This window comes from Siniperca chuatsi, linkage group LG14 (assembly GCF_020085105.1).
Source record: "Siniperca chuatsi isolate FFG_IHB_CAS linkage group LG14, ASM2008510v1, whole genome shotgun sequence".
NCBI classification, from domain to species: domain Eukaryota; kingdom Metazoa; phylum Chordata; class Actinopteri; order Centrarchiformes; family Sinipercidae; genus Siniperca; species Siniperca chuatsi.
The window spans coordinates 17,374,438-17,390,263 of record NC_058055.1 but is presented as its reverse complement, the minus strand read 5'-3'; the positions used below and the strand labels follow the sequence as shown (position 1 = coordinate 17,390,263).

Here is a 15,826-nt window from a genome sequence, read left to right as displayed (position 1 = left end):
CCAGTCTCTCATCTCAATCTATCTAAAGCAAGTAACATTAAGGAATACCATCAATCTTACCAAGAATTATAGTAAAACCTTAATTATTTTCTGTCAATGGGCTCTAGGAAAGGCTTGTTGCAACACTTCCTTTTAAACAGGGAAATACTCTATATTTTAAACAGTTGAGTTCCAATTTCCACAATGGACAGATTCATATAAAAGGTCTTGTCCCTTTTATAGTTCTGTCTTTATCTACATGTGACATGGTAGTAATGGCAAATTTCTGTCAACATGAACCCTTAAAATTAACATTAAATCAATAAAATGCTCAGTTTTGTAGAAAGTTTATTTCATTTTAGCAACACATCAAGGTAAGCAGTTTGCATATATTCCAATTTGATATTTAAATGTCCTCTATTCTTGGAGGGCAAATGGTTAAGAAAAGTGCATAAAAGTTTATTTACTTAAAACATACAATAAGCATACTAATCCCATGGCAAATAGCAGTTACAAATATAGATATCATTTTGGTTATTTAAACAAAATCACTTTTTTTTGGTCATATGACAGTATCAGCTTTCAAATATAGAAAAACAACATTAATGCCACTTAAAAAAGCAGTTACTGATGTGTTAAAAGAAGATGGAAAATTACTAAAACAGAACGAATCAGAATTCACATATTTATTTCAAAATTATGTCACCTAACTGCAACATACAAGCAGCGATTTCTTAACTTTAGAAAATACATGGTGTCCTCTAGCTTTATGCTAACACTTAGCATACACTGTGTTGAATGAAAGTGACAACTCTCACAACCATCAGCTCATAAAAGAATCTGTGTTAGCATTGTCTTGAGTAAGAAAACGTGACCCTTGAAAATATTTTACATGACTTGTAGAATCATATACAACATCATTACCTCAGTTTAGATCTACTTTTAGTATTTCAGGTAAGTAATGCATTCATCTGCTGAATTTATCTCATTTACTTTAGCTGACCGTGTTCACATATAAACAGGAAAAGTTGTTTCAAAACACTGTTACATTGTTTGTATGTGTTTTAGTATCACATTTTATGCCACATTTTTATTAACAGCCTTCTACAGGAAACTGCCAGACTTAGCTACATACTAATTATCTTTCGAGCTTCTCATTTTTAACTTTTAGGACAAAGCGAGTCACTGCCATTTAGTGTTAGCATGCAGCATCAGAGCAAACAATCAGCAGTGGACACAAATTACATTTTGGTCCCAGTGTTTCCATCACTTTGTGGCTAATCTCCCAAAAACTTAGCAAATATGGAACAGAATATTTAAATGGAGACTTTATTTAAAAAGAAGCAAAAAAAAACAAAAAAAAAACAGAATGACTATATAAACCGCTGTTAGATGGTGACCAAGCTCTCCCATCTCTACTTGTTGCCACAGTCTGCGCAGAGGATGTCTCTCCCGTTGGCTATGAAAGGCTTGTTGGACAGACTGAGGGAGCATCTCTTACAGTTGAAGCAGTATTCATGCCAGGAGCTGCCCTCATAGTTCACCACGTTCACTCCTTTACCAAAACCTGAGAGGAGAGGAGAGGAGCGTTATCTGCCATTTTTGTTTCCTTCTCCTTTCTGTACTTGTAAACTTCTGTAGTTGTAAACTTTCTCACCACACTCTGACCTAGAAATGCTTTAACAGTAGAAAAGCATCAACACACTTAAATCTGGAAAACAAGTGAACATTTGATGGCTGGGTTTTTCTGTTAAGGTGTGGCTACCCTTTCATTTGCATTTTGGTCATGGATTGTGCCAAACTTGTGAAGTCTGGAAATATCGTGTCCTATTGATCAGGTTTTTGCATTTAGATGGTTATCACTTCCTAATAAATAATATATTGTTTTTGTTAGCAGCCTAGAAATGTTAAATAGATGAACGGAACACATACGGATATACACACCATTAACCTGGTACAGCATTGATTTTAAAGTTACAACTTACTCATACTGTTATCAAAGTTTACTCAGGTTGTCCCAGGTTACCACATTATTGCACACTTGAGTGGCCATTTCGGTGCAATTTCTTGGTGCTAAACGTGTTCATGTCAACATTCAAGTCACACTGACTGGGAAAATCAGATTTTTCTAATGGCGCCTATACATATATCCAATGTGCAAAACTTCACGATATGTAAGTGCCTGAAAACCAAACAATCATGGATGCCTCACATTAGTGTCAACTGAAAGTCCGTCATTCACCATCATTAAAACCAGATTTAATGTAAATAGTGTTTATATTGTCAATGCACAGTATTTTTTACCTTAACAGACAAGTTTTCAGATGAAGTGAATGCTTAATATTTTCACTATATTAGTAACTCTTGATTGGCATGAAGTATCTTTGAATATCATGATTTTTTTTTCAATGTGTGCAGATTTTAGCTGTATGTTGGTCTAACAGTTGTTTTTTTCCACTTGTATTTTATAACAACATAATCTTATATTTTAATTTAAAGCAACCTGTGATGGGGTTTTGGCAGCCGCTGCATTTCTTTGCCACAGAGTTCTTGTAGCAGTCGACGCAGAAGACCTGGTCCTGGTGGTTGGTGAAACTCGACCCTGCCAGAGGCTTTGAGCAGGAGCTGCACACAAAGCAGTGGCTGTGCCACGGCTGGTCCTGGTAGTTCACTCCTCCAGAGGTTATTGGCTGGAGACAGATGAAAGAGAAGAGTCATGTGTATGAGTAAGTATTACCATCATGTTTATATCAAAATCCTTTTTTTTTTTATATGGTTTTGACAGTGTCTACAGTGCACCACAAGAAACAAATGGAATGGAAAGAATTGTTAGACAAGAAATGATAGTTCATAATGTTGCTAGCACCCTCTTGAATTTTAACCTCCCATTACCCTACTATTCTAGTCTCTAGTTAAAATTTACAACCCTGTGAAGTACATGCACTGCCTGAAAAGGTTTATCATATATATACAGGTAGAATGAGGAAGGTGGGTCTGGTCCCTGTTTAAAAAGGGGGGAAAAACTAACCTTTTTGCAGCTGACGCATTGTTTGGCAAACTTCTTGTCATAGCAGGGGTTGCAGTAAATGTCATCTCCTTTGGAGAGGAAACTCTGCGATCCTATTGGTCGTTTACAGTTGCAACAGGTGAAACACTCATCGTGCCATGAGTTCCCTTTGTACTCCACGCTCTCTGTGCCTGCAGAAGATGAGACATGGGGAGATATTAGGTCAAAGAAACAGCTAATGAAGGCAAATTGCCCGCTCAACTCGACTGTAAAGCTCGATATGAGAAAAAGTAATATTTCACCGGTGTCAAACATGACAGTGGCGCAATTTCAAAATAAAACATAATTGGGTTTTTTCAAAGTTTTGGTGCCATTATTATAGATACAGCTTTTTCTCTGTTTAATGTCATAGTAAAGTGAATATTTTTGAGTTTTGTTTGGACAATTTGAGCAATTTAAAAATTCCACCTTGGGGAAATAATGATGAGCATTTTTAGACCAAAGAATTCTTAAAGTAATTGTTAGTTGCGACCCTAAAATCAGCATAATTTTGAACATGATGACTTTATGATGGGCAGGACTGTACCTCTCTTCTAATACTTGTTTGTAAATGTATATAAAGTTCAGTTTTTTTAGAAATCATTTTGTATTGCATCTGTTTTTAAATGCCTGTGCTAATTGTTTGTACAGGGGAAATTAAAAGTTTTCAAGGGTAATTTTATCACTTCAGTAAGTTGACCCATGGGCCAGTTTTCCAAAACCCCTTCAGTACAGTGCTTCTCTGCATGGTACAAAATCAAAGTTTGAAGTTGATTGTTATCTTACCAGCAAGTATTTGTTTATAGCAGCCATGGCAGCGTGGAGCATCCTCTCTGGAGCAGCACTTCCCACACATGATGCGGTCATCCTTGGTGCTGAAGGGCTCCCTGGCCAGAGGCTTGTAACACTTCACACAACGGAAACACTCCTCATGCCAGTACCGGCCCTTATGGCTGAGTTCCTGATGGAGGAAGGAACAGGGGAGTTTGATGAGAGGTACGTGGAGGGAAAATAAAGCAACACTGGTAAAAAATACATGCATAGAAAACTCAATTTCAAACTGCTATCACACACCTTTGATTCCAGAGGGATGGGTCGATGACACTCGGTGCAGGAGTTGGCGCAGAACTTGGTATGGCAGCGAACGCACACCGGCTTGCCTTCGTTGCGGACGAACTTCTTCCCCCCGAGGTCCTCCCGACAGTAGAAACAGTGCGAGCTGTCTGCCATCGTCACTCCGAGGGAGACTCAGAACTAGAACAAATAAAGCAAGAAGAGAGGAAAGGTAAAAATCCTGCTCATCATAAAGTCATGTAAGAGAAATTTGAAAAATGCCCCCCCCGGTGGCATTTTTAAAGTGCTTTTGTCCAACCAAACGCAAAATATTTCACTTTACAATAATATCAAACAGAGAGAAAGCTGCCACGCCTCACATCTGAGAAGGTGGAATCAGCAGATGTTTGGCATTTTAACTTAAAAAATGACTGAATTTTACATCTTCCTAAAATGACCACATAGGGGCGCTGTTGATACACTGAAGAGAAAGGAAAAAGGTTTTAAATATCAAACCCTCTGATATTTACTGCTGTATTTTGCAGATGAGATGCCTTTCATTACCCACTCTGACACAAGAACAATGCCCCTAAAATATTTGTTTAGTGTAAAAGCATAGCAACCAGGTGTTCGTATCTGTGTTTCTGTGTGTTCCCCTGTGTGCATATGTGCATAGCATTCATGTCACAGTGCTTATGTACTCTGTGTGCGATATGGTCCTCCTCACATCTTATCTCTACCTGATAAAACAGCTCATACAACTGATAACTTAGGCAATAAAGGAAGCAAGATTTGAAAATGGCCAACAGCACAAGTTTGAATCCTCTAATCAGATGATGGAATTTAAAATCTTATGTTGTTATGTTTTTAAAACAGATTCTGGCATTTTACATACACATCCCAGTTAAAGTAACTAATTTGCTCACTGTAATGTAAGTTGACTTGTTTAAAGGGTGATAATAGTTGTTACCAACCTTGAGTCTGCAAGTAAAGTTACAAGTCCTGAATGTCTTAATCTTGACTGACAATTTATCTGTGTTTATTTTAAAGGTCCAGTTTGTAACATTTAGTAGGATCTTTTGGCAGAAATGGAATCAAATGGTTGCCAACTGCAATTTTACTGCTAGATGCCACTAAACCTACACACTACTCCTTTAAATATTAGCAGTTGAAAATAGGTAATTTATTTTCCTTTCCATCCGTTTTACCGTAAGCATTTTCTCGCAAGAGAACTTGTTTTAACTTACAGGACAGTCTTTTGGGGGCAGGAAACAATAACTTTTGGATGTGTGTGGGCATAAAATCTTGAGTGCATCAACCCAAGTCCAAGTCTAGTAGCGTGATGTAATTAAGTACATTTACTCAAGTACTACACTTAAGTACAGGTTTGATGCACTTGTAGTTTACTTCAGTATTATCATTTACTACTTTATACTTCTACAACTACATTTCAGAGGGAAATATTGTACATTTTACTCCACTACATTTATTTTACTTTAAAGTTAAGTTACAGATTTAAGTTTTCATTCAAAACAAATGATAAGCTAATAAAATATGTTGAGTTGTTATGAATTCAACTACCCAACAGCATATTAAGTTGTTAAAATTAGCTCCACCTGCTTACACATTAATGTATTTATATATATATATATATATATATATATATATATATATATATATATACACACACACACACAATAACATCACACTCATGTGGGCCAGTTTTCTTCATAATGAGCACTTTTACTTTTGATAGTTTACGTAAATTATGCTTATATGACTTCTGTAAAATTTTGAATGCAGGATTTGCACTTGTATTGGAGTTTATTTTTTACATTGTGGTATTAGTAATTTTGCTTACGTAACAAATCTGAATAATTCCACTACTGTCGACCTTCAAGTTAAATAAAATTCCCAAACTGGATAGAAGACTGTGCCTGATTATTCAATTATAACTATGTCTTGAGCATTCTTATTTAATTGATTTCTCACACAACTGTCCAAAAATCGTTCTCCCTAAAATACAACACACTAAACTTCCTAAACATAGAACCAAAATCACCACGTTGAGCACCATAACTCCCAGAGCTGTGATTACAGGGTCAGGACTTCACATAGTAAATAATACACATCATGATGGCAAAATCACGGCTACACAAACACACAGAAATGTGGAGGAAGAGATCACTAAAGTCCGTTCACTCAGTTATTTCCCACATCAAGTTCACGCTGGCCAACTGCAAGGAATTCTCCTAAACTGTTGTGAGAGAGCCGTGTGTGTGTGTGTCCGCACAGTGAGGTGAACACATGAAGGAATGCCTGGTATGACTAATGTGGTGAGATCTGGAACGTTGACATTCTTTGACACAACCTCCACACACACACATGCACACACTCCACCTCTTACACGGACCACTCCCTAGCAGACCGCTGAAACCACAAACTATAGCGTTGGCCTCCTGGTTGGAGCGGCATGTCAGCACAGATTCATGTGGAAGTTCTGGTTACACATGGCACAAACCAATGTCACCATGAGTTTTGACTGTATTCACAAACATTCAAATCCTTCCTTTTCTTGTGACTTTCCTTAATCTCTCAGCAGAAATCACAGATGCGTCAGGGATTCCTTTTTATCGGCCGATATGGGTTTGTTAATGGTGATACCCATTCTGATGCTTTTGAAAGGGAGACACAGCAGGGGGAAGATGGTGAAATCATGGTTGTCATTATCAGTCGCAGGTGGACAGAGGTTGTTGTAGGCGGTCTGTCAGGTCCTGTAACATGATCTTTATGTCAAAGACTTGTAGTACAAGTTGCTCTAGTTTTAAAAATCCCACTGAAACTTATTTTTTTAAATCTACAAATCGTTATGTAAAGCTTTTAGGTTAAAAATAGTTTTTGTTTTTTGAGTAAAGATCTGGCAGGATGCTGGACCACTGACATGGGAGTCATGACCTTCATATTGGTCCCACTAGTCTTTCCTTTTTTGGTCTCTCACAGCTATTATACAACATACTGTATGTATGTATGTATAATCGCTAGTTTTGCAGTTATAAGTATTGAACAAATTGAAATTGTGACCAGATGATGGCGCTAGGTGAAAAGTGAAGGGATCACCAAAGTTATTGCAATTGGCAATGCATCCAGCTGTTTTTTGAGACATTTGACTCAAAACCACAAATGTGAACCTCATAGTGGCGCTAGAAGAAAAGTCAGGGGATCACCAAAGTCAGTAGGATTCATCGTCTGGGGACTATAAATGTCTGTGCAAAATTTCATGGCAATCCATTTCATAGTTGAGATATTTCAGTCCAGACCAAAGTGGTTGACCGACATTGTCATTGTGAAAGCCACACTAGCATGGCTAAAAATACCACTTGCAGCCCAAACATTCTGTTGTTAAACACATTTCTAAAAAAAAAACAAAAAAACAAGCATCTGGCTAAAAGTCCAGGAAGACACTAGTAAAAATTGAAACTGATGAGCCTTTAAATATGTTTTAATTTAACCATTTGAAGGGTATTTTATTTTTCTCAGCGTGGAAAAGTCTCTAAAACAGCATTTAGAGCACCATGTTACTCTCCAACCCAATCAAATAAATGAATAAAAAATATGCAGAGAAAACAACATTTTAATATAGTATTTCCTCTTTTCCTCCCTGCAGTCAGGGAGAAAACAAATTCATACTAGCAGCTGATAGCACAACATACAGTAAGTAAAAGATTGATTTAAACAGTCCACCTTAGGCCTAATAGAGTCAGACTGCTGTTTGACAAAGACATACGTTTCTGAGGTTAAAGGTGCTACTGTTAATAAAGTTGATAAAATAACTTATTTTGTGGTCTTGTCACCTCAACAGACAATGAAGCTACAAACGGACACCAACATCATGTGGAGTGGACATACATCTTCCTTTCAGTGACCTGCTAATTCATTACTTATTAATGGAAAAACCAGCAGCTGGTTTATTTGTTGACTGGGTGAGGTTACTCATCCATCTCCACTGGAGATGGATGAGTAAGCAAGTCAAGCTGGCCAAAGCAAGTCAAGCTGGCCAAAGCAAGTCAAGCTGGCCAAAGGCAACGTCTGGTATTTACCTATTATCTTCTACTTTACTTCATGCCTCTCCCTAAACTAATAAGAATTGATATATCGTTTTCTGTCCATCTCTTTTCTTCTTTTTCCTCAAACCTGCACTGGAAATCTATTTTTATTTTTTTTTTTTTTGGACTCAGTAGAGATACTGTACATGTAGTCCATAGCTACATGAAGTACTGTGTAGGTCTAAGGCTGTAGAGCAGGCAATAATAACACTTGGGTACCAGCATCATAAAAATGTTATCTGATGGGAGGCAAACAATGGCTGACAGGAAGCGAGCCAGTATCCACACAGATTGGAAGAAAATAAATCAGGTTACACTGACGTCAGACAGCACTGAGGACAGTGCTGCTGCATGTCTTTACTTTGCTTTTCTGCAATAAATATTCTCACTGCGTCATGGCACGACAGCACGTATACATCATTTTCTTTTATCCAAGCTGCCAATACAAAACTCTTTGTTTGATTGCCATGGAAACAGTTTAAATGCGCAATTAAGTTGTGTCACACAGTCGAAGCAAGAGGCAGGGTTAGAAGGCAGCGCTGCAGCCAAGGACAACTCTGTGTGTGTACTTGTGTTAATCACATTGTGGGGACGTAAATCTGTTCATAAAGTCAGATCATGGGGGCTTACCTCCCATTTGGGGACAAAAACCTGGTTCCCACATGGTAAACCATTACGTTTTGGGGTTAGGACTTAGTTTCTGGTTCACGTGAGGGTTGGGGTAAGGCATGTAGTGGTTATGGTTGAAGTATAAGGCTGGCTGTATTCTACATTTTTCTTATTGTGAACAAATCAACTCAAACAAAAGTCCAAACGTACTACATGGCGGTTGGAGGTCTGTGGTGTAAAAATAAAACACAAAGGGGTGACATCATGTAATGTGGACGAGAGGAAAATCACGCGCAGAGTTAAAACACGTGAGGGACGAGAAAGAGACAAAGATGGCAAAATAAAGAAACAGAGAGAGAGAGAGGGGAAAACAGCCAGGACAAACATGACCAGACAAACTAAAATAGTGTGAGTGTGTGTGTGTGTGTTGGCATGAGCTTATCGCTGAAGAATGTAGTGGAAAACTGAGAAACAGGAAGTCTCCAATGGAACGGTGAAGTTGGCACAGTCCAGCCACACACACACACACACACACACTGAATTCTCTAACATACTGGCTATTACTATCTGTGTTTACATTAACATCTCATCAATGCCTACAGATTCACGTACCATAAACCCTGGCTGAACTTATGTTACATGCAGTGTGTGCTGCAGGTGTGAGCTCTGCTTCCATGCAGACTTGCCTATGAAGACTTTAATTATTGACTTGGTATGGCTGCCAGTAGAAAATCTCTCTTGTTGGGACTTCCTGGTGGGTTAAAAATAGATTAGGGTTGGAACTCTAAATGTACAAAATATTCATCGTAATCCTGTGCTGCGATCCACATCTGAGGTGTGTTAATGCTTAAAAATGTCTCTTCAACTTGCCTGCTCCTTTATATCTACATTTCCTCCTTTTGTTATTGCAATGTAACATTTAAATTAGAAATAAATGAGCTGGATTGTTTTTTACTTGGATTCAAAGGGTCACTCATTGTTTAAATGTCAAGGGAAGTCATTAGCGACGACATAATGATGCTTTGATGGTTGTGTTTTATTCTCACAAAGAGCAAGCTAAATAAAAATGAAATGAGGGCTGCAACTAACACTTATTTTCACTGTCGATTAATCTGTCAATTATTTTCTCAGTTAATGAATTCATCTTTTGTTCTACAAAATGTCAGAAAAATGCCCCCCAAAAAATTCCAGAGGCCAGGGTACATCTTCAAATTGCTTATGTCCCACCAGCAGTCCAAAACCTAAACAAAGATTTAGCTTGAAAAATTACTTAAATGATTAATTGACTAACAAATTTGATGCTGATTAATTTTCTTTCCTTTGACTAAACTTTTTTTTCCGACTAATTGTTGCAGTTCTAAATGAAATGACCTAATTTTAAGATATTAACTTCATTTTGCACATTAAAATTAATTTAAAAGATTCTGACATCAGCACTGATAACTACTTACAAGAAAACATCCATTGTAGAAGAAGAGATGCATCAATGTCTGAACCAACAAAAGCCTCAAAAGACCAGAATGCATTGCATTACCAAGACCTGTTAGTAAGAGGCTGCCCTCATAAACAGGCTGCAATGTTCACAAGCTAGTTGGCTGTGTGTCTATACAACTACCTGACAAAGTAAGTTAAGGCTCCTCTGGTGTGTGTCAAATACTCTGGGAAATGTAGGAAACTACTGAAACAAGAAATGCGCAGAACATCATACTCGTGAAATGAATAATGGTAATGCTTTTTACTGTAAATGAAACTATTTTATCTTTCAGTCATAAAATAACTAAATAGAAAACTTTAATACTAAAACCGGCATTAATTGATTTTTTTGTTGGCCACTTGCGAGTGGCGCAAAAAAAAACGTTAACACAATAATTACATATTATCACCTCGTAAAGTTTTGTCAAACGTGTGAGCAGACAGTGGCCTACTTAGCAGACAGAACAACATTAACGTTCATTTGAAGTCGTGCTTCTGGCCACCTGATGACGATTCACTGTTCTTTTAGCTCTGTTTTGGTCTTCACCAACTCCTCGGGGAAATATCTGGCTATTTAGCTGCTAAATGCGCCACTGTGTCACTGAAAACAGCTGACTGCCTGCTTCTCTGTGGGATGGTCACAATGAGTGACACCTTTCCCTTAACACATAGTCATTTGATCCTTTTGTTAATATAAAAATATTGATTCAAGCAGCTTTAAAGATCAACATATCTCCCAAATCATGGCCCAACTGCAGCAACATCACACAGGGAGCATTCCCACCCCTTGATTCCAGTCATACTATCTCAAAAATAAATACACATCAGTATTGGAGACTGAGCAGCGAGTTCAGCTAAACATTTGTACTCCACATCAGCCTACAAAGAAAGATAATTGTTTTATTTGGCTCTGGTGAGCCACATTCCAGACAGTGGAATAAAGCCGATACAACAGATCTGAGTCGTGTAGAGTGAGGTCAAAGAAACGCAGCATGTCCCGCTACAACAGGACAGACGTGATGGTTTTACCAGAAGCTGCTGGTTAGCTGTACTTAAACCTCTTCTCCTCATCTGAGTTACACACTCCTTCTGTTTCTGCACTCATCTCCTGTTTTCTCATTCCCTCCCTCGTTCTCGATTCAGTAACTGAGACGTCTTTCAGAACAGAGCAGCTGACAAATCTAGAAACCTTCAGCAGCAGCAATGTATGACCAATTTCCATTTCCATGAATATCTATGACATGTTCTGTGTGTGTGTGTGTGTATGTGTGTTCGTCTGTGTGGGTATGTGTGTGTGTGAGGGAACGCTCCCCACATTGGCACCACAGTCCTGTTGGAGCACTACTGAAGGTCCAATGCTAACAGTAAAATTTAATGTTAAAATGATATATTGGGATATTTAAGCCCTCAGTGCTGTCTTGAGGGCTTGTTCCAATCTCCCTTCATAAATCTCCAACCAACAAAATCCCTGAAAATCTTAATTTCTAACCATTCTTCCAAATTCTTACACTAACAATGACCACACCAAACCCTCACTTGAACTGAACCATTTCTAAATTAATGCCAAACATAGCAATTTCTGTTTTAAAATCTATATAAATTTCCCTTCAGGGGACCAAACATTACATCATATACCATCAATTTAACTGTTAAACCATAAGGCTGAGTAACTCACAGACGGGTGCCAAATTAAAGGAAAAACCAACATAGTCAAGTGTCTTAGTAAGACGTTGGGCCACCACGAATCTCCAGAACAACTTCAATATTCCTTGGCATATATTTTACAAGTCTGTCTAACTCTACTGAAGGGATGAAATACGATTCTCACAAAAGATAATTCCTCATTTGGTTTTTGATGATGGTGGTGGAGAGCGCCTTGTCCAACGTGTTGCTCCAAAATCTTCCATAGGTGTTCAGTTAGGTTGCGATTTGGTGACTGTGAAGACCATAACATATATGAGCATTTTCATACTTCTTGTGCCCTGTATGGAAACATCCGTGTTTCTCCACTCATTTATTCAGATTCTTCTTTCAAATTTTCACCCATCTGTTACTATTTATAAGTTCAAAGAAATAGTTCAACAGTTTGGGGAATATGTTTATTTGCTTTCTTGCCGAGAGTTAGATGAGAAGATCGATACCACCCATGTCTGTGCGTTAAATATGAATCTACAGCCAGTAGACTGTTAGCTTAGCTTAGCATAAAGACTGGAAACGGGAAAACAGCTAGCCTGGGTCAGTCCAAAGGTAACAAAATGTGCTTATCAGCACCTCTAAAGCTCACTAATGAACACGTTATATTGTGTTGTGCACAAAAACGTGTCAAAATGACAAGTTGTGGTTTAACCAGTTGCTGCTGGTTACCTGGCAACCTCACAGTGATGACAAGAAATAGTCCAGCGCACAACCCCCCTGTAAAACACAACTTGCTTTTTGTACGGATTGAACAAATGAGTTATAACATGTTAATTGGTGAGCTTAAGAGGCACTATTAAGTGGATTTTTTTTGTTGCCTTTGGACAGAGCCAGGCTAGCTGTTTCCCCCTGCTTCCAGTCTTTCTGCTGAGCTAAGATAACCATCGCCTTGCTGTAGCTTCATATTTATTGAACAGATATGAGAGCGGTATTGATACATTTATTATTTGAGTTACTTGAGAGTATCTCCCAAAATGTCGAACAATTTCTTTCATTCGAAACATATCTGTAACATTTAACCATTTAATTGGTCAGGCAGCCGCTGCCCCTTTCCTCGCAAACATCCTTGACGGCGTAGATTTCCCAAGAATATTCTGTCTAGCTTTGGTTCCTTTCTTTCACATAATACAAAATCATGTTCTTATTTTTTCTGTCAATTTCACAACCACTGATTCATGTCGGCACACCCAAACACATCACAACAGGCTTTAATGGCTGCAGGTCATAGATAACACACTGCTAAGTTTCTCAATCAAAACCTATTTCACCTTCATGTTGTCAGAGGACTAAAACTGCAGAACTCCATTAAAAACTCTACTAAAAATATGGAGTTTACCATTGGGGATCAATGAAAAGAAACACATACTGCCTGTATTTACATTCTATCCTTTTAAAATCACAACAGGCAAAGCACAACAGGGAGTTACCATGACATGCAGTCAGACAAATTACATAAAGTTTTATGAGCCTGTGATGTATTTTATGGTACTGAGCTCATGGTAATATCTTTAACATGCAGGCTCTCTCTTCAAATCAAAAATAAAAACTCCCTACAGCCTTCTGGTGTGTGTGTGTGTGTGTGTGTGTGTGTGTGCAGCGAAAGGTCAGTCTCACATATGGGTCTTGGTTTACTGTCTGTGTTTGTGCATGTGCAATAGAGTGTGCTGTTAGAAATACTGCAAGTACTTCCATTTTACTGTTAAAATCAGCAACATTTAATTGCCTAAAATTATGTTGAGATGACATTTTACTCCAGTTGCAACATCTATGAAGGCATTATTTCACAATGTGCAACATGATGTGATGTATCTTAATGTAACCTTACTGGAAAAGGTCTCCTTCCTCTTTAAGTCTTGTAGTCTTGTTTTGGGGTCATTTAACAGACAAATTACCTTTTTTCCCTCTAATAATTATAATCAAGAGCAGACGCATCATGCTCACTCAAGTTGGGGGGGGGGGGGATCCCACCGGATTTTTTACATTTTATTTTATTGTTACTATTATTTTTATAATATGTAGTTATGATCATTTTATATTATGAGTCAAACGTATTCTGATAATTATAAGGTAAACGTGCACACCGCACTCTGTTGTGGAGGAGATGTAGCTACAGCTTGATGGTGTGTTGCTGAAGTGGTTAGTAGAGCATCGATCCCTTTTTCAATCGTGTGAAAATGAAATACAAGAAATGCATTCTCTCTAGTTATATCAGTGTGTGTAGGTGTGGTTACAGGTTATATGTACTTAGGCTAGTAGTGATGATGGATCTTTCAAAGAGGCTGAGCAGTTTGTAAAATAGGTTACTAGTCTGCTCAGTCTGAGCTTTTATTGGCAACGGAGCATCTGCATTCATGCTGCTTCTTATGTATTGTGTTTGAAAATACAGCTATTACCATGTTGGTAGGTTCTTTCAATCTGTGGCTTTATTATCTATGTTCTCTGAATTAATTTGCATTGTGGATATAGTGTTGCTATGTGAATTTCTGCCCCTTAAAATGTTTGGGTGAAGCAGACAAAAGAAAAGTGGCAGCAGTGTAGAAGCTAGTGTAGAAGTGAGTGAAAGTCATTTTGAATAACCATAACAGCACAAATAATTGACATGAAAATGTATAATATGGGAGATTACTGAGCTACAAAAACTGATTTAGTGAAGTTTTAAAATAATCTCCCCCCAAAGTCTTTGAATATATAAGCTAAGTCAATTTGTAAAAAAAATGCAGCATTATTTTCTTTCTTTTTCTGGGAAGGACCCCCTCAGAAATTTGGCTTGCATGAAGTCCCTGATCAAGAGTTTTCTTCCTCTATTTTAAAGGGTTGCAGTCACACAATCTGTCATATGTAGTCTGGTACACCCTAAACTTCTGTGTGTGTGTGTGAGGGAGAAAGAGGTCAGTCACACATATGGATCCTGAATTTACTTCACAACCTCATGCAGAATAACGATAGCTGGCAGAGCCAACACTGAAGCCATATGCATCACTTACATGGATATGAACACACACACAGGACAATGAAAAATAGACTACAGGAATTTTAATTGACCTCTGTGATGCATTTTTTAGTCTCAGCAGTTCCATCACTGAGTGAAAAAAAGGAGACTTCCTAACTGGAAACAGATTTCAGGAGCAGCCCAGGCTTCCACAAGTCAGCATGTAACTGTAGCTCACTTTCTCTCTCTCTCTCACTCACACACACACACACACACACACACACATATACACACTTACAAAGACAGACAGACAGCCAACGCCCCAGACAACTTTAAGTCTTGTTTCCTCTCCGGATATCAAACTGCTGCTTTGCAAGTGAAACGTGTATGAAATCATAAGATGTGTGAAAGAGGAAGAGAGTTACATGCTTACTGTAGACTACATTTGTTAGTGGGACATACTGTATAGGTGATGAGCTGGCTTTTTTTCATTAAAATCAATAACTTTACAATGGTCACACATGAACAGTGGACTAATAAAAGATGAAAGTGAGCCTCGGAGTTGTGGCGACAATGTCACCAGGCGTCATATAACCTGCATGCTCAAGTGTAAACTACAAAACTTCCCTGCAGTAACTGGTCGGGTTTGTCGAAAAACAGGTTTCAGAAGAGAGAGGTTTGGTTAGACTGTGTACGGTAATAAGCAGCGGGGCTCATCAGACAGCTTACCGGGTTCAGGGTGATGACTGCAGCGCGGATGAGCGGCGCTCTCTGAAGTGTGTGGAGGCAGCGGAACTCCGCTTTAACGAGACCCTCACACGTTATAAGTACTGCCATCTGCGGCTGCGTCAAGCTAGAGCAGGCTCAGACCGGAATAAGATGTTTTACCCTTCAAAATAAGAGTAACCGTGACGTTCGGAAAGAAGCAGACTGAATGTA

General features: G+C 38.3%; 1 protein-coding gene across 1 annotated transcript; it reads right to left on the bottom strand.

Annotated features, from left to right (window-relative positions):
- Positions 1-310: 310 nt before the first annotated feature.
- LOC122888048 (four and a half LIM domains protein 1-like) lies at positions 311-15,753 on the bottom strand. Its single transcript, XM_044221930.1, has 6 exons — positions 15,617-15,753; positions 4,100-4,279; positions 3,812-3,986; positions 3,008-3,177; positions 2,483-2,669; positions 311-1,546 (listed from the first exon to the last, which is right to left on the bottom strand). The coding sequence occupies exons 2-6, from the start codon at positions 4,253-4,255 to the stop codon at positions 1,395-1,397; spliced, it is 840 nt and encodes a 279-aa protein (XP_044077865.1). The 5' UTR covers positions 4,256-4,279; positions 15,617-15,753; the 3' UTR covers positions 311-1,394.
- Between the last annotated feature and the right edge of the window lie 73 nt (positions 15,754-15,826).